Source organism: Eublepharis macularius, chromosome 16 (genome assembly GCF_028583425.1).
Source record: "Eublepharis macularius isolate TG4126 chromosome 16, MPM_Emac_v1.0, whole genome shotgun sequence".
NCBI classification, from domain to species: Eukaryota; Metazoa; Chordata; class Lepidosauria; order Squamata; family Eublepharidae; genus Eublepharis; species Eublepharis macularius.
This window is the reverse complement of record NC_072805.1, coordinates 7,727,788-7,746,879: the sequence shown is the minus strand read 5'-3', so window position 1 is coordinate 7,746,879 and position 19,092 is coordinate 7,727,788. Positions and strand designations below refer to the sequence as shown.

The 19,092-nt window shown below is 45.2% G+C and overlaps 1 protein-coding gene across 1 annotated transcript; it reads left to right on the top strand.

The window, feature by feature from the left end:
- The first annotated feature begins 504 nt into the window (after positions 1-504).
- LOC129344259 (beta-1 adrenergic receptor-like) lies at positions 505-18,567 on the top strand. Its single transcript, XM_055000823.1, has 3 exons — positions 505-1,107; positions 17,335-17,584; positions 18,380-18,567. Exons 1-3 carry the CDS (start codon positions 505-507, stop codon positions 18,565-18,567), a joined length of 1,041 nt encoding a protein of 346 aa, XP_054856798.1.
- Positions 18,568-19,092: the final 525 nt, after the last annotated feature.

Below are 19,092 nucleotides of genomic sequence, written 5' to 3'. Positions count from 1 at the left end.
GACTGATAGTGTAACAATCCAGAAATCTAGTCTAAAGACACTTCCCAGGAAACAGCTATTTTAAAAGCCATTAGAGGCTGTTGGGTTGAATGAAGCATCCATGCATGATGCTAATATTGATTGTATCACATGAGAGAGGGCTTGTTAACTAGAAACTGGACTTTGCTTCATTTCTTTTTCTGTTTATTCAGAGAGAAAGACAGCTGTTTTGTCATGAATGCTGTTAAGAAACAATGTAGGAACAAATATGCTTAATATCCTCCGCTGACTTCTGAGAGGGGGAAAGATATTTGAGTTCTGGTAATTATGGACTGCTACATTATAATTTCTCAGAGAATGAAATTTTGGACAGACATTGTGTAGAAGTTGTGGGAACACAGGAAAGGTGGAGAAAAATCCAACAATTTGTCAATAAACATGTTTCCTCCTTTTTGCTTGTACAGAAAGGAATCTGGAATTTGAATCCTGTTTTCTCAGAGAAACGTCCTGCACTGTCATGGGACAATGTCCATCAACTATGCTCTGGCCTTTTCTTGGTTGATTGGACTTATCTTGACCATTGGATTTAGTGCCAATGTATTGGCTGTGGTTCTTGCTATCAAATACAGTTCCATGAAGAAAAACCAACTGGATATTCTTCTTCTGAGTATGGCTGCAGCAGACCTTATTACCCTTATCCTGATGCCCTTTGTGTTGGCTTCGGTCATCCACTATACATGGTTTTGGGGAGATGCATTCTGCAAATTTTTCCAGTTTTGTTCTGCTTTCTCCTTGGCTGGGAGCATCTACTCCCTGTGCGCTGTCTCCATTGCCAGAGCAAGAATCATCTCAGGACCTTACAGAGCTCCAAAGTCCACCAACACCATCTTCATGCTGACTGGGGTTTGGGTGCTGAGCCTCGCTGTCAGTTTGCCGCTGAGGATCCATGCCACGATGGAAACAAGGTTTTCTACTAATGTATCTTTCTGCTTGCCTACGGTATACCAGCAACACTACCAAGTGGTCTTTAGTCAATTCGTCCTGTATTATCTCATTCCAGTCTTGGTGATTGCATTCAACTATCTCCGGCTTGTTCTTTTCCTTCATAAAAGTCCTGTGATGTCTTGGGTGAGTTTGAGAAACACTCAGAGAGCCTCTGCAATGATTTTTACTGCCACAGCTACTTTCTCCGCTTGCTGGCTTCCTGTATATATATTAGAATTATGCATTTATTTAAAAATCTTTCACCACAGTTCTGTTTGGGACTCCTTCTATTTCGTCTGTGATATCCTTCAGTATCTTCACCCGTGTGTTAATCCTGTGCTGTATGTGTTAGTATCAAAGCGATACAGAACACAACAGATGAAGTTTTTTTGTTGCCAGAAAAATAGAGTGCACCCACAAATCCACAGTATAGCTGAATCCAAGGAGTGAGTGTGTGGAGCCACTAAGAGAAATTCAGTGTACATTTGGAAGACCCTGCTAAGGCGAAATATCTGCAAGAATTTCAAGGAAACTTGTCCTACACTATGGAGAGAAGAAATTCACACTAGTGTACATCTGAATCCTGCTACTGCTGTACACTCAGAACTATATTTCACATGCAGATCTCCTTTCCTGGACCCTTATCCAACATCCTATCATGTAAAGCAGTGTTTAAACACAAAACACCCTTACTGGATAAACTTAATAATGTGATTTTTTTAAAAGATATATTAATTTCTCAAATATTCTTGTATTGTGTGCAATCCACTCTGATTCCTGGTGAGTAAATAAAATCTTTTAAAAATAAGAAAGGAAAAGTAACAGAGGACTGTTTAATGTACATATCCCTTATCTGTTTTAGTTCTTTTTCCTTCTCCATGTATCCAGGTATGAGTTTCCCTGCAAAAATGAATAACAATGATACATTGCTTTAAACTTTAGATAGTGTTTTAGACTGCTCAAAATAATTCATGTATTTTATTTAGAAAATTTGTAAGCCATCTCTCCAGTGACCTGCTCAAAACCTCACACAAAGATAAAAAATAATTAAGACAACATAAGAATAACCAATAGGAAAACAAGCCACACGGAGAGCATAAAGCACCATTCAGGAGCCTGAAATAATACTCATAAAACTCAAGGCTAGAAACAGAATGTAAACACAACTAAAAAACTGACACTCCTTAGTTAAAAGCCTGGGTAGAAAGAAATGCTTGACCTGGTGCCTAAAGGACTGCAGGGTAGGTGCCGGGTGGGCCTCAAGTGGGAGGGCATTAGATGCCAGAGTGGAACCTTCCACACAGGAGACAGAGAAGAGGGTGAGTTGGGTGGCTTCATGAGCTATACCTGTTCTCAGTAACAAGGGGAGAAATTAGTAGGAATCGAAACAGCAGTGGAGACAGGGAACCCCGGGCCTCTGTTGATGCTGGGCACTACTCAGATTTTGAAGACCACTCCAGTGCAGTACATGCATAGGGTTGCCGTGTCCTTTTCCCTCCCCAGGGGGGAGGGGGGAGGGAATCCAGCACTTACCTTGTGCCTCCAGGGTGTTTCTCCTTGTGCACGCTTTGCACACGTGCGCTCCCAAGAGCATGTACGATGACATCACTTCTGGGAGTGACATCATCATGCTGGCCATGCAAGTGCACAGGAGCACTCCCGTGGCCTGCACAACGACGCCACTCCCAGAAGTGATGACATCGCGCCCCCGGAAGCACACACACCATGCCCCTTCCTGGGGTGCACAACCGTGGCAGGCTTGCCCGTGGTGGGCTATCTCCCACCAGTTTCTGGCATAGGGTTGCCAGGTCCTTCTACCATCCCAGCGGGAGGGGGGGCACAGCACTTGCCTCGTGCCTCCAGGGGGTCTTTCCTTGAGGTGCTTTGCACATGTGCTCCCAGCGCATGCATGACAACATCACTCCTGGGAGTGCAGGAGCACTCCCACAGCCAGTGTGATGATGACATCACTCCCAGATGTGATGTTTTCATTCCCCCGGGAGCAAACGCACTGCATGTGTTCCTGGGGTGCTTGCCAGGGGCAGGCTACTTCCCAGGGGGCTTGCCACCTCCTGCCAATCGCTGGCAGATCAGGAGGCAAGGGGACAAATCCCTGGGAGTTTGCCTGCCACCACTGGAGCCCTATACAGGCAACTTGCCTAAGAGGGGGGAGCCATGGCTGAGTGGCAGAGCATGAGTTTGGTGTGCAGAAGGTCCCAAGTTCAATCCCCGGCATGTCCAGTTCAAAGGCTCATGTAGTTGGTGATGAGAAAGATTCGGCCAGAGATCCTGAAGAAGAGTGGCTACAAATCAGAACAGACAATAGTGGCCTTCAGGGGCCCGTGGCCTGATTCAGGATAAGGCAGCTTCATGTGTTCACTCCCATAAAGATCTCTTGCAGCTGCGTCTCAGTTCTAGGACTATATTTTGAAAAGGGAGGGGGGGGAAGATGTGCTTGTGTTTGTCTTTCATGTCGACTCTTTTGGCATAAACAGACTGTGTGGATTTGATTAACTTGACTTTAAAAGAGAGTCTCCACCAAGAGGCAAGCCAAGCTTTTCAGGGTCTGTGGCTGTGCTCAGCCCCTCCCGGGAGACGGCTTTCAAATCCTGTGCCATGAGATGCGAGGAGTCTGAGGGCACATTTTGAGCAAGCCAGTTTTCTGTAACTGCTTTGTGTCAGAAGGCAAGGCCGCGAGACATAACAAGCCTGTCACGTGACCTCAAAACTCTCATCAAGTTCAGCACATTCTTGTCGGCGTTCTCTCATTTCATGGGGATATTTTGACTGGGGGAAGAGTGCAGCATTGATCATGGGGCTGTTGACATGGACCAACCTGCCTTGAAGTTAAGCCACCCTGAAGATCATGTAATGCAATGGGCCCCTTTCCAGAGATTTAATACTGTTAATGTAGACATCTTCACCTCTGGCATTAAAGCTAGCCATCAGCCTTTGAAACAACGCCCACGTCCCCCCACCAAGTCCCAATTTTTGGGTACTAGCCATTTTGCACTTGATCTAGGCAAAACTGCAAAACAGGTCACACATTTTGAAAATGGACTGTGACCAACAAGCTTGACTCTAGGAGCATTTATTTATAAGGCTTCTATTCCACTCACTAGTTCAATAATGCCCAAAGCAGCTCCTGAGAATAAAGACATACAGGCCAAATTCTCCTCTGCATCACTTCCATCTTGAAGAAGTCTTCTATGCTGTTTCTGTTTGGGCTTTTGTATTAAATTGGGTCCAAAACTGAGCCAAACTTTCTTGACATATGAACCAGGAAACCACACTATTACAGTTGCAAATGTTTTCAAGGACTGCCATTTTCAAATCTCTGCAACAACACACATGACACGTGAAGCCACATTTTATTGAATCAGACCGTTCGTCTATCAAGGTCAGTATATCGTCTGCTCAGACTGGCAGCAGCTCTCGAGGGTCTCAAGTGGAGGTCTTTCACATCACCCTGTACCTGAGCCTTTAAACTCGAACGCTGGGGATAAAATTTGGGGCTTTCTGCATGCCAAGCAGATGCTCTTATCACTCAGGGCTCTGCCCCAACAGCACATCAATGAGCACTATGACAAATCCGTGAAAGTCTGGGACTTCTGAAACAGCGGGGGAACAGGGGCCATAAATTCTTCAATGCTCAAAGAACCCTCTCATTGTGCAGAAAAAAACATAAGAACCTGCTAGTTTAAAAAATCATTCAGGAGATTGTCCTGAGTACATCAAATGACACATTCCCCTTCTAACAAGAGCAATAAGAAGTCTGGGTTTACTATTTATTGCAGATTGCAATATATGCTTTAATATATGAAATGTAGCACAGTTCTATTATTCTGTCCTATTCATTCTGGAAACTGTTAAAGGTAAGTCACTATTTATTCTCTGTCCTACAGATGGGCATCATCAACTCAGAGTATGAAAACTATGCAGGGCAACTTGTAGCTTCAGTGGTGGATGTCCGGGGTCTGAGCCCCAGCCCCCAGACTTGCCAGGAGGGAGCAGTGGGAGGCAACCGGGAGGCAGCGGCCCTGCCACCCCAGCCAGCAACCAGGTCCAGAACCTGCCCACTCCAGGGGGAAGGGGCTAAAGGCCAAAGCCTCAGAGGGCTGGAGGGAGCAGGGAGAGACCAGCTAGTCCCACCCTCCAGGGGGAGGGGAGGGGGCTAAGCAGGCCAGATGAAAAGGGCCAAGGCAGGGGGAATGGGGGCCCAACAGCAGCCCAAACAGAGCTCTTACATGGCAGGGAAGAGAAGCAGCCACAGCAGCTCAGAGCCACACCCCAGCCTCCACCTCAGCTTGAAGTCAGCAGCCTGGCTCAGGAGATGCTCACAACCAAGCCCCTCCAGGTGGAGCTGCTGAAGGCATTCTGTGGGAAGAGCTGGGCAGCCAGCCAAGGGGCCACAGCTGGGCCTACCTTCAGTAAGCGGCTCAGCCAGAGAGGCCTGGCAGCCAGCCAACCCAATACAGCTGTTGCTGATCCAGGCAGCCCAGCCAGCTACCCCAGCTGCAGCAGCTTGAGAGAGCCCAGGTCAATGCTGGGAGGCCAAGGAGGGGTGTGGCCTGGCAGGCAGGACCAGCAAGGAGGGCGGGGTGTGGAGAGAAGGCCCTATAAAAGCTGGCTGGGAAGTGCTCTGGGGTGGTTGGGTGTGAGTAAGGAGTGATGATGCAGAGCAGAGCAGAGCAGAGCAGAGCAGAGCAGAGCAGAGCAGAGCAGAGCAGAGCAGAGCAGAGCAGAGCAGAGCAGAGCAGAGCAGAGCAGAGCACAAGGAGGAGGAGGAGATGACATGACAGAGACCAAAGTGGGTGAGTGGCACAGGTTGAGCAGGCCAGCGAGTGGAGTGAGAGGGAGTCTGGGTGATGTATACTGCCCCTCCTTCCACAGAGCAGGGTCCTGCAGAATCCCTGCCCCCCCTTTGATGTCAGGAGCACACCACCAAGCGCCCTGCCCAGCGGCGGCTGCTGCTAGCCCTGACAGTGGAAACTAGAAAATCTTGATCCCAGTCTCCCATATCAGGGCTGATTCCAGATGGCCCTCTGCAATCTGAAACATTGTGCGTTGTCGTGTGTCATTGTGTGGAAAATGTGAAATATTGTGTTTTCTTGTGCGATCTTGCGCAAAACTTGTGTGAGAAAACGTGATATTTTGCGTTTTCCGCATGATAATGTGCAACATTTTGGATTGCAGAGGGCCGTCTGGAATCGGCCCAGGTCAATAATTTATCATCTGTCCCACACAGCCCTTACTTGCATGCAAAATGTACCCAAGTGCACATTGCTGTAAGATTGTAAATAGAAGTCTGAGCAAGCACACACCTTGAGATTTAACAACCTGTTGAATCTACAGCGAAATATGTTGGTGCAAACCTCATTAAAGCCAATGAAGATTATACTTTAGGACCAAATGGCAGGTTAGCCGCAGCTGCATCAAGAAAGCCGATTCAAGAAGGATGATTTAGGTAGGAAACACTTCTGGCAGGAAAAGGGTTAGGCAAGCCCTCCTTGCACCTGCTCCACTCCCTGGAGTTATGTTTCACCCCAAGGGTTTTTCTAGCAGCAGCCCCCATTCCACTTTTATACAAGAAATGGAATGAAAAGTATTTTGCTATATTCCCTTGCATGATTATCACCAAGAAAGGACACCCAATTCAAGTTCAAGTTCAAGCTAGCCTTTATTGGCATATATCAACAATTCAGGTTATCCACTTACAATTCCGTGTAGCCAATGACGCTGTAACTGAGGGAAACAAAGGGACTCCCCCCCCCCAAACTTTGGTCCATGTTCCATGATTTGTTTGCTATTTAAAAACATTTATAGCCACCATCTTTCAGTCAGTCTCAGGTGGGAAGCTGGGTTGGTCTACAGAACAACAGGATTTGAGGCCAGGGGCACCTTAGAAAACAACAAGTTTTTGGGGGGTATATAAGCTTTGACTCTCGGTCCACTTACACCCTGAAACTCTTGTGGGCCTCTAAGGTGCTGCTGGCCTCAAATCCTAATGAAACGTTCAGTCAATGGCTCCCCAGAATGTTTCCAAAGGTGAAGTGTTTCAAACATAAAACAAAACAAATAACAATACCAATGACAATACCCTGACCTGGATAGCCCAGGCAAGCCCAATCTCATCAGATCGCAGAAGCTAAGCAGGGTCGGCCTTGGTTAGGAATTGGATGGGAGACCTCCAAGGAAGACCAGGGTTGCAGAGGCAGGCAACGGCAAACCACCTCTGTTAGTCTCTTGCCATGAAAACCCCAGCAGGGGTTGCCATAAGTCAGCTATGACTTGAGGGTACTTTCCTCCACCACACACGAATGGCAATAAAGCAGATTACTCAACTCAGAAAAAAGAATGAGAGTAATCCAGAGCAGAGAGGGAGAGAGAATCAATGGAAAGCCAGGAAGAAACAGCCTGGCAGCCCTTTCAAAAGAGCCAAGGTCTGTTCTCCGCAATTTGCAGAACAGAAGAGATTGGCTGCTACATTTTGCTCTGCCAGAGGCTTCCAAAGGGTCTTCAAGGGATGCAATTGCAACAAAGAGTACTGTAACTAGGTCACATCTCCAAGGAAAGGCAGCACCAGAGCTGGTGCAACAAATGAAATGGGGCGACAAGAGTGCAGTGTGTGCTCTTCTGTAGTCACCAGTAAAATAGTACACCCCCTCTCAAATCTGCTCTCTTGGGGACAGTGCAATGCCATCCAGCGCAGGGCGGCTCCTTCATCCCCAGTGGGCTATATCAGCACCTCATTCTTGCCTAGATCCATCTTCCGCTTTTTCAGACTTCATCAAGCTTTTTACTGTCTGCAGATATTGTTCTGTGAGACAGAACAACCTGCAAAGAAGAAACAGAGTTGAATGTCTGCAGCATTCAAATGACACATCAGTCCAAATTTCAGGACAATCTCTCCCTAGAATGTCATTGAACACTTGGGAGACACGATGGAACCTTGCGTGGGCCTGGGTTGGGGCATCTCCCAGCACCGCCTTCCAGTCTTGATGGCCATAGAGGAATGGAGCCATCCTAGTGCTATACTTCCAATATGTACCTCAGCCAACCAGGTCAGAAAGACAATCCCAAGAATATCAATGAGTCCAGTAGCACCTTTCAGACTAACCAACTTTATTGTAGCATAAGCTTTCGAGAACCACAGGTCTCTTCATCAGATGCATTTTACTATTTTGCAACTACAGACTAACACAGCTAACTTCTCTGGATCTAAGAATATCAGCAAGATCAGTTTCCTCATTTCTCACCCAGAGAAAATCTTAAACCGTTGTAATCAAGGAAATTTCAGTTCTAAAACAGGTTTGGCTATGTCCTTGTTATCATAAAGCAACATGAAGAAGCTATGAAGATTTCAGAATTCTTTATACTATCAGTCAGTCAGATGTTAGTATTTTACAAAGGCTAAAAAATAAACAGAAAGTCTCTCAGCGTTGAATATTTCACATGAGCCAGTGTTTATTGATATAACACACAGAGAAAAGAATGGAACCTCTCAAAATTTAATATTTTCCATGACCCAACCTCTGATTAGTACTACTGACTCAAAAAACAGGGCTCTTTCTAAAATTAGAATTTCACACAACCTATAGTTTATAGATATTTCACATTCTCATCCCCACCACAAAAGGAAGGAAGATTTCCCAACAATTGTTATTAGTGACATTATGAACGTTTTCACACTGCTTACTGGCCATGGAACATCGCACCGAGCTCCCAGAACAACAGTGTCTTCCTGGCGCAATTTCGCACGAGAATGGCAGGAAGATGCTGTTGTTCCAGGAGCTCAGCGCGATGTTCCGTGGCAAGTAAGCAGTGTGAAAATGGCCTATGAGCGTTAAGGAGAGAAGAGAAAAAAGAAGTAAAGAAATGAAAATCCTACAGAGCCTGACACCCCAAAACTAAGTAATATTGCACAAGGCTGGCAAAAGGAATCATAGAATCATCGAGTTGGAAGGGGCCATACAGACCATCTAGTCCAACCGCCTGCCCAGTAATAGTAATCTCTTACTATTGCACACAATCCCATAGCAGTAGATATTTCATATTCCTAAATAAAGGAGAAGGATTCCTCATTGTCAGTTATTCAATTAGTAACATTCCAGATGCTGAGAGGAGCAATCTATCTGGATGTAACAAAACACCATAGTCCATAGTTAATTGGCTATTTCACATGCCCAGCATGAGAAATCTCTCAGGCATTAAATGTTGAATTTAAAGCAGCACTACCTCATATTCCACAGGCACCAAACAAAAAGGCAAGATCTTTCAATAATTATTATTTTGCATAACCCACAAATTGTTTCCTTTTCTAATTTTACAAAGAGAAGGGAAGTAATAAAGAGGGGACAGGAGAAGGAGGTAGGGAAACAGATATTTAATTATACACATTTCAAAAAAAGAAGAGTGCTGTTAATAATCCCTGTCATACGGTAAGAGCCAATCCTTCAATAGTTAGTATTTCACAAAAACTCCAAGTGGAAAAAGGGAAAGTCCTGCAATAATTCATATGCATCAGAAGAGACAGATCTTCAGCTAGCAACAGAGATTACGCTGTTACAGTTTTGTAAAGGAGACCCTCTTTTTCTGAAGTCAGTGTAGCGACAGCTCATCCCTCATCCCCAAATGCTGGCACAGTGCCAGCACTGGCACGGTGCTGTCAATCATGCCTGAGGCTTGCAGTTGGAGTTGTGTGGGAGGTGGAGTCTTCTTCAGTGCAGGCGAAATTGCTGAGGATGAGCATGAAAGTTGACCCACTTTCTGAACTGTGGCTGCTTAGCCTGCGCCCTGCTGTGTGGGAGGCTGTTAGCGACTGCTGAGGGAGGGAGAGTTGTATGCTGTGTGCCCAGAGAGGGGCAGGGGCTCCTCTTCTCTTGCTTACCTGCATGGGGTGGATTTCCTCACATACTGAGGTGAAGTAGCCTGGCATGTGTGTGTGTTGCCATGGCAGCCCTATGAATGAAAGACCTCCAAAACGTCCTATCATGAACAGACTGGCTCAGATCCTGCAAACTGGAGGACGTGGCTTCTTTGATTGAGTCAAACCATCTCGTTTTAGGTCTTCCTCTTTTCCTACTGCCTTCCCCTTTTCCCAGCATTATTGACTTTTCCAGAGAATCTTGTCTTCTCGTGATGTGACCAAAGTACGATAGCCTCAGTTTTGTCACTTTACCTTCTAAGGAGAATTCAGGCTTGATTTGATCTAGAACCCACAGTATCTGCAAAACTCTCCTCCAGCACCACATTTCAAAGGAATCAATTTTCTTCCTGTTAGATACGTACATTTATTCTCAATGGGGACCCAAAGCAGCTTGCATTATTCACCTCAGCATGCTGAGGCCATGTTTTTTCTTCTCCGTGGCTGTTTGTACAGAACACCTTCCCATCACCAACATCTCCTCTGGTGTGTTCTAAATGTGCCCAACAAGAGGCCAGAGAGATATAGCCCCATGCCACGTGCCCAATTGTCTGACCTATCGGTGTCCTAGATGGACAGTTATGATTGGCTGCAGGGATGGTCTTGGCCAATAGGCAACATGGGCAACTGTACTAGGCCCCAAGCCAGGGGAACCCAACCAGCCCTGACCCCATCTCCCACCACCCACGGAGAGGGGAAAAGAAGATGAGCAGGCACCTCGTGAAGGGCATGGGCTGCCGGCTTCTGGCAGTGGCTCCAACCTTCCTGGCCTGGGGCAAGGGCTGCTCCTTGCTTGGACCCAGTGGGGAGGGGGGGGGGTGGCAGTGATTCTGCCATCCAGGACTTTTGACTTGGGCCTCAGAATAATTAAGACAACCACTGATTGGCTGTAGACTTAGCTGGCATCCTAAATTGCACTGTGGCTGTGTAGGTGTGGGAGGAGGCTACAGGGCAGGAATTTGTTTGTCACTCCAATTTAGTCCAAGCATTTGCATTGGGGCAGGGCATGGATTGTGGTAGCAGCTTAGAATACCCACTGAGGGCCAAGCTACACATGACGAATGACACTTGAATGGCAAGTGGATTGAGTGGAGGGCAAGTGAACAGGGAGAAATACACTTGCCATTCAAGTGTCATTCGTCATGTGTAGCTTGGCCCTGAGTGCCACTCTTCCCCTGGCTTGCCCCCTGCACTGGTCAATTCTGGCCCTTACAACGGCCAGTACTTGTCATGGGCTCTGATTCCTCTGAGGATGAAGACTTCGTGGAGGGCGGCAGGGGACAGAGTATTCCAAGCTCCTCAGGAGTCCGGCACGGGGAGGACCAGCAGGGAGTGGAACAGCCGGAACCCTTGCCAGAGCAGGCGGAGGAATCCAGGGCAGAGTCAGAGACAGGAGCTGTTCCCTGACCTGCGCCAGCAGTTGAGACCAGGGCAGCATCTCCACCCAGCTCCCCTGAGCCTTATAAGCAGCATAGGGTGCGGCAGCATCTCGTTATACAGGACAGGAGACGAAGTGCAAGGCTTCAGGCACTGAAACTGCGGCATAGTGACCTTGAGTGCTAGCAGGATGCAGCACCGCCTTGGAGGTGATTGCTTTTAAGCCAAGACGCCCTTTCCCTCGTTGCAGAAGCACCTGCGCAAAGACCTGCCCGGCTCTACTGCGACCCAGCTCTCTGCTCTACCTGTTCTCCTGGCTCTGACCCTTGGACTCAGGGTTCTGGACTACGTTTTCTTCCTTGTTCCCTGGACAGCTTTGGTACACTTCGGACTCAAGGTAGGTCTGTGTCTTTTTCCCTGCTTGCATTCAGCACAGTACTACATTGGCATATCTCCTGGTATGCCAGTGAATCTCTGAGTTGTGGCAGCATGTGGCTTACTTGTAGGGTTGCCAGGGGTCTGGTTTTCACCTGGACAGCCCAGTATTTTCTTGGACTGTCCAGGCAAACTTTTAAAAAATACCGAACATTTAAATGTCTTGTATTTTTGCGTAGCACAGAAGAGGAGCAGCTGATGCAAGCAAGATGAGCAGTGGAGCCAGCTGCTGCTGTGCTTGGGTGTGCAAGAATTTTGGCGCGTAGCTGGCAGCATTAACAAAGCAGGTTGCTGATATGCTGCATGGCTAGCTGATGTCTCAGAGCCAAGCTACAAGCGATGCCTGACAAAATGAGGACACTTCTCAGTTTCCCGCAAGTTTTTTTTTTTTTTTGAAAAATTTTTATTGGGTTAGAATCAAATGTTTATACATTACAATCAATTTCCCCATTTCCCACTTTCTAACCCCCTCCCTTCCCCCCCCTTTTTGTTGACTTCCAACAGTTTTCCAACCCTTTATCCCTTTTCCCTTACTCTTTATATATTCCTCTATCTAACAAATATATATTCTCCCTTTATTCTAAGCAATACTTCTTTAGCTATATATATATTTTTTTTAATACTCTGTACCCTAACTATGAGTCCCTTTTTCCATAATGGATAAACAATTTATCCCCTTTTTCATAATTCCATTTTCAAATATTTCTATATCATGAACTATGTAAACCCTACATCCATATAAACCATATAAATCCATATAAATTTAACTTATACTCTATATATTATTCATTCTATCTTCTTCTCTCTATTTTGGTTATATTCGTTTACATTAATATTTCTATTCCCCTTCAATCCTAAATCCTTATATGATATCAATCAATTTGACTCATATATACCTTCAAATAAACATATTCAGTTTGGTACATTATACAGAATCAGAAAGAAAATATTATTGGTTAATCAATCCTTATAATTAACACTTATAATTAGTTATTTTCTATCAATATTCTAATTATTATTCTATATATATCAATCTAATAACATAGCTGCTTAGAAATTCACTTTTACCTCTTCTCCCCCCCGGTAAAGTCACCCCCCTCTGCATTTTATTATACTTCAATAGTTCTTAAACTGCCACAGTTCTCCTCCCACCTCCCATTTCTTCTCCAAATATTGTTTCAGCTTCTCCCAGTCTGTGTTAAACTGTCCTGAGTCCAGATTTCTCAGTTTTCTTGTCATCTTGTCCATTTCTGCCATATACAGCAATTTGTAGATCCAATCTTCAATAGTTGGCACTTCTTGTACTTTCCATTTTTGCGCGTACAAAATTCTAGCTGCTGCCGTCATATAGAATATCAACGTCCTATGATGGGCTGGAATTCCCTCCATTCCCAAGTTTAGTAGCAGGAGTTCTGGGTTCTTATTTACTTGAAATTGTAAAATTTCACTCATTTCTCTTATTATTTCCCCCCAGTACTGCCTAGCTACCTCACACGACCACCACATATGATAGAGGGAGCCCTCGTGCTTCCTGCATTTCCAGCATTTATTAGAAGTGTTCAAATTCCCTAGCGCAATCTTCTTTGGTGTCATGTACCAACGATAAATCATTTTGTAAATGTTCTCTTTAATGCTAGTGCATGTCGTTGTCTTCATTGTAGTCTTCCACAAGTATTCCCATGCCTCCATTGTTATTTCTTTGTTGAAGTTTATAGCCCATTTCACCATTTGTGTTTTAACTATCTCATCCTCAGTATACCATTTCAACAGTACTTGGTATACCTTGGATATTCTTTTCTTGTCCTCTTTAAAAAGGGTCTGCTCTAGTTCCGAATTCTCTGTTCGTATACCTCCCTTTACAGAGTCCGAGTTATATAAATCTCTAATCTGTCTATACTGGAACCAATCGTAATAAGGTAGTAGTTCCTCCTGAGTCCTTATTCTGAGTTTAGATGCTTCAATTCTTGTTATTTCTTTATAAGTTAAACATTGTTGCTCATTATCAACAGCTCTCGGATCTATCACCTCATATGGAACTACCCACAAAGGGGTTCCTTCTTGTAGATAGATTCTATACTTCTTCCAGATTGTATATAAACTTCTCCGTATGTAATGATGCAGGAACATCGAGTTCACCTTTACTTTATCATGCCATAGGTATGCATGCCATCCGAATACTTTTTTGTATCCCTCTAGGGCTAGTAATTTCTTGTTCTTTAACGTCATCCACTCTTTCAACCACACTAGGCAGATTGCGTCATGGTAAAGTCTTAGATTGGGCAGTTGCATTCCGCCTCTTTCTTTTGCGTCTTGTAAAACTTTCATTTTCACTCGAGGCTTCTTGCCTGCCCATACAAAATCTGATATTTTCCTCTGCCATTTTTCGAATTGCTTAGAGTCTCTGATGATTGGTATTGTCTGTAGCAAAAACATTACTCTTGGTAACACATTCATCTTAACTGCTGCAATCCTTCCCAACCATGACAAATTCAGCCTGTTCCATTTAATCAAATCTCTCTCTATCTGAGTCCATAGTTTTTCATAGTTGTTTTTAAATAAGTCTATATTCTTTGCAGTCAGTTCGATTCCCAAATATTTCACCTTACTTGTTACTTCACAGTCCGTTGTTTCCGTTAACAATTGTTGTTTCTGCTTAGTCATATTTTTGCATAATATCTTTGACTTCTTTTTATTAATATAAAAACCTGCCAAGTCTCCAAACTCCTTAATCTTATCTATCACTTTTGGCATGTTCTCCAATGGGTCCTCTACAATTAACATTATATCATCCGCAAATGCTCTGACCTTGTATGAATAGTCCTTTATTTTTATTCCTCGAATTTCTTCGTCTTGTCGTATTTGTATCATCAGGATCTCCAATACCAAAATGAACAACAGTGGAGACAACGGGCAACCTTGTCTTGTTCCTTTGCTTATAGTCAATTTCTTAGTCACTTCATCGTTCACCACAATTGCTGCAGTCTGGTCTCTGTAAATTTCCTTAATTGCTCTGATGAATCTTTCTCCCAGTTGTAGCTTTTCCATAGTGGCAAACATAAAGTCCCAGTTTAAATTGTCAAACGCCTTTTCGGCATCAACAAAGAAGAAACCAACCTCTTTGTCACAACGCTTGTCATAATATTCAATAGCATTAATCACTGTCCTTAAATTGTCTCTGATTTGTCTGTCTGGCAAAAAGCCTGCTTGTTCCTCCTCGATAACTTCCGAAAGCCACCCCTTCAGTCTCTCCGCCAGTATCTTCGCAAAGATTTTATAGTCGTTGTTAAGTAACGATATAGGTCTATAGTTTTTCACATTAGTCAAGTCTTGGCCCTCTTTAGGGATCAATGATATATTCGCTTCACTCCAGGTGTCTGGAATCCTTTGATCCCTTAAAACTCCATTGATCACCTCTTTTAGGAATGGTGCCAGTTCATTGGCCATTGTCTTATAAAATTTAGCCGTAAGTCCATCTGGCCCTGGCGCCTTTCCCAGATTTGCAAATTGTATTGCCTTACTTATTTCCTCATCCGTTACTTCACTGTTCAATTTATTTCTCCAAACTTCCGAGATTACTGGTAGTTTTGTTTTCTCCAAATATAACGCTATTGATTCTTTATTTACTTCTTTCTTATTGTACAGCTTAGCGTAGAATTTATAAAAGGCTCTACTAATGGTAGTCTGTTCCAAATACATTTTATTGTCTTCACAAATTTTATTTATTATTTTCTTTTCCCTTCTCTTCTTCAATTGCCATGCCAGGTACTTCCCAGGTTTATTTGCACCTTCAAACGCTTTCTGATTCAGTCTTTTAAGGTTCCACTCCAATTCTTTGTTTCTCATTGCTGTTAACTGTTCTTGAAGTATTTTGATTTCCTGATATAATTTCTTTTTCCCTGGTCTCTTTTTTAACTGTATTTCTTTGGCTTTTATTTTCTCCTCGATCTCTTGTCTTTTTTCCTCTTTCTTTTTTCTTGCTCTACCATTTAAGTCCATTAGTATGCCCCTTATAACTGCCTTATAAGCATCCCAAACTTTATCAGTTGGTACTTCTTTATTCACGTTATATTGTATGAAGAACTTTGTCTCTCTTCTCAGCATCTCCATATTCTCTCCTTCCTGTAGCAAGTCCTCATTTATTCTCCATGCTTTCCTTTTTCTCCTTTTCCCTAATTTCCACATAATTGGATTGTGATCTGAGCCTACCATCGGCATTATTTCTACCTCCTTAGTCCATAACGCTAAGTCTTTTGAGGCCCAGATCATATCAATTCTTGATAATGTAGAGTGCCTTGCAGAATAAAAAGTAAACTGTCTGCTTTTGGGATATTCTCTTCTCCATACATCTTCTAAAGTCTCCTGTTGTATCAACTCAAAAAAGAGCTTTGGTAATAGTCCTCTTTTCTTTTGTGCCGTTATTGTCTTTTTATCTAATTCCAAGTTTGTCACTCCATTGAAGTCTCCAGCAAGAATTATCTGGTCATATGAAAGATCGTCTAGTTGCTTCCTCAAATCCTCAAAGAAGCTTTCTTTTGCACCATTAGGTGCATAAACTCCGACTACCAACACTCTCTTTAGGTTCCAAATACATTCCACTGCTATAAATCTGGCTTCCACATCTTTCGTTACAAATTTTGGCTGTAGCTCCTCTTTTATATACAACACCACTCCTCTTTTTTTCTTATTAGAGGCCGCTACAAATTCCTTGCCCAATTTTCCCAATTTTAAATATTTTACATCCTGCTTTCGAATATGGGTCTCTTGCAAACAAACAATGTCACATTTTTGTTTTAATAGCCAGTGGAAAATGTTTTTTCTCTTATTCGGTGAATTTAGTCCATTTACATTCCAAGATAAAACTTTACACTCCATACTCATGAGCTTGTTGGTAAGTCTTTTTCATTGTCCCTTATAAATCGCTCCATCTCTCGCTCAGATCTAATGCGCTTTTTGGCCCCTCCAAATTCAAAGGACAGACCTTCTGGGAGCTCCCATCTGTACCTGATTTTCATGTCCTTCAACATCTGGATTAGCACTTTATATTTTTTCCGATCTAGTAACACTGATCTGGGTAATTCCTTCATTATGATAATTGTCTTGCCATCAATCTCCAATGGGTCTTGAAACTGTTTAGTCACAATCTTCTCTTTCATGTTTCGTGTCGTAAACTGCACAATCACATCTCTTGGTAATTTCCTCTGGGTTGCAATTCTCGAGTTTACGCGATATGCCACATCAAGGATAGCCACAACTTCCTCCTCCTCCTTCCCCAGGTATTCAGCTAACACCTCAGTCATCTGTTCTTGTGCTGTCTTTCCTTCCACTTCCGGCAAGCCGCGAAATCTCAGCTGCTTCTCCATGTGTCTGCTTTCCGCAACCGCCATTCTTCCCCTCATCAATCTCATCTCTGTTTGTTAGTTTCCCGCAAGTTTTGATGGGAAGTGTAGGTGTCTTGTCTGACTGCTGCTGCCAGCTCAGTCATGCATAATTTCCCTAGTTTTAAAACAGCTCCATAGAGCTGCAATTTGCTCCATTTTGGGAAACATTAAGGCAAGGAGTTCTTGCTCGGTGGAAAAAGAGGGCTTCCCTGGGATCCCCCACCAGCCTCCTCCCCACTCCTCCCGCCTGTGCAGGAACCTGGAGGCATCAGCGCTTCACCAGGCCCCTCCGTCTCTCCAGCAGGCAGACCGCAGCAGAGCAAGTCCCGGCCATTGCCCAGCCAAGTGCCGGTGATGGGGGAATGCGAGGCGCCTGTGGGCGTCCAGCCGCTGCTCCACTATTGTGACCAGGGCAACTGCAAGGGCACCCAGTACCTGCTGTTGGGCCCACAAGCAGCCTCTGGAGTGGGCGAAGAGACAGTGGCAGCAGAGGAGGAGGACACAGGTAGCTGCTGCGGAGCCACAGCTGAGCTGCCTCCTTTTGCTTCCTGAGCTACCCCGCACCTCGCCCGCCTCCATGCCTGCTTCACCCAGCCCCAGAGCTCTCATCCCTCCTGCTTGAAGGAAGGCGGAAGGCACAGCACAGGGCGGGTGAGGCACAGGGTAGCTCAGGAAGCAACAGGAGGCAGCTCGACCATCGCTCCGCAGCAGCTACCAGCATTTTAAGACTGGGGAAATTATGCATGGCTGAGCTGGCAGTGGCAGTCAGAAGAGAAGCCTACACTTCCTGTCAAAACTCACAGGAAACTGACAAGTGTCCTCCTCATGTCAGGCATCTCTTGTAGCTTGGCTGTCAGTGTCTGGTAGGAAGAAGGTCAAGCACTGGCTCTCGACAAGGAAAGTGAGGCTTGGGCTCCGCCTCTCTGCCCCCTCCGTTTCCCTCCAGCAGCCAATCTGCTACCGGAGGGCACGAAAGCACAGGCCCTTGGCCAAGGAGAGCAGAGCTTGGGCTCCACTTCCCCGCCCCCACCCCTCTGCTTCCACCCAGCGACCAGTTGAGGGTCCGGTCGCCTCAGACAGCATCACATTCTCCGTCTCAAGGTGGCAGCGTGCGGACTAAAATTTCCCATGCAACCCCCTTCCCTCTCACAAGAAGATTCAGACAGGTTTCCACCTGCACCAAATCTCAATACAGGAGAGTGAATAAATGTTCAAAACACACACACACACACGTTTCTCGAAGGCAGTTTCAGGGCCCCTTGACAAAAAAGAGTATTTAAACTAAGTTTTCCTCTTCCAGGATGGTTGTGCCACTTGCATTACCAGCATCGCCACGTTACTCCTGGGTTTGAGGGACGTGGAGGAACAGAGGAGAACAGAGGAGACTGGGAGAGCCAAAGAGCTGTCCTCGTTCCTCTGCCTCCGAGCAGTGAATCATACAACCAAGGAAAGTGGGAAACGGAGCCCCAGGAAGGGTTGGAAAGCTAAATGGAGAGGGTGTTGTTTGCCATGTGACATTGGACTGAATAAAGCTGATGGCAAAAAGTTAGATGGCGAAGGAAGAAGAGTATGTATGAACTGGGGTGGTGGACAAGGAGAGGAACTCGATACGTGATTCGAGGCATGTTCCTTTCTTATTGTAGCACAAGTAACAAAGCCCGTTGTGGGGAAAAATACAATGGAATCTAGAAAGGGGAGGGCAGGCAAGTGGGCATTGCCTCCTCCTCCGTGACTGATCCTGGCCAAATGAAGGGGGACAGGCATTACCACATGCTCCGCTCCTAATCCCAGCATTGCCTCCTGCTCTGTGCCTGATTCCAGCAGGGTGAAGGGAGGGTGGGCATTGCCACCTGCTCCATGCCAAATCCCGACTGGATGAATGGAGGGGGCAGGGATTGTCTCCTGCTCTGCGCCTGATTCCACCCAGGTGAAGAGGGGCGGGCATTGCTGCCTGCTCCGCATCTGATCCCAGAAGAGTGAAAGGGGGCAGACATTGCTGCCTGCTCCATGCCA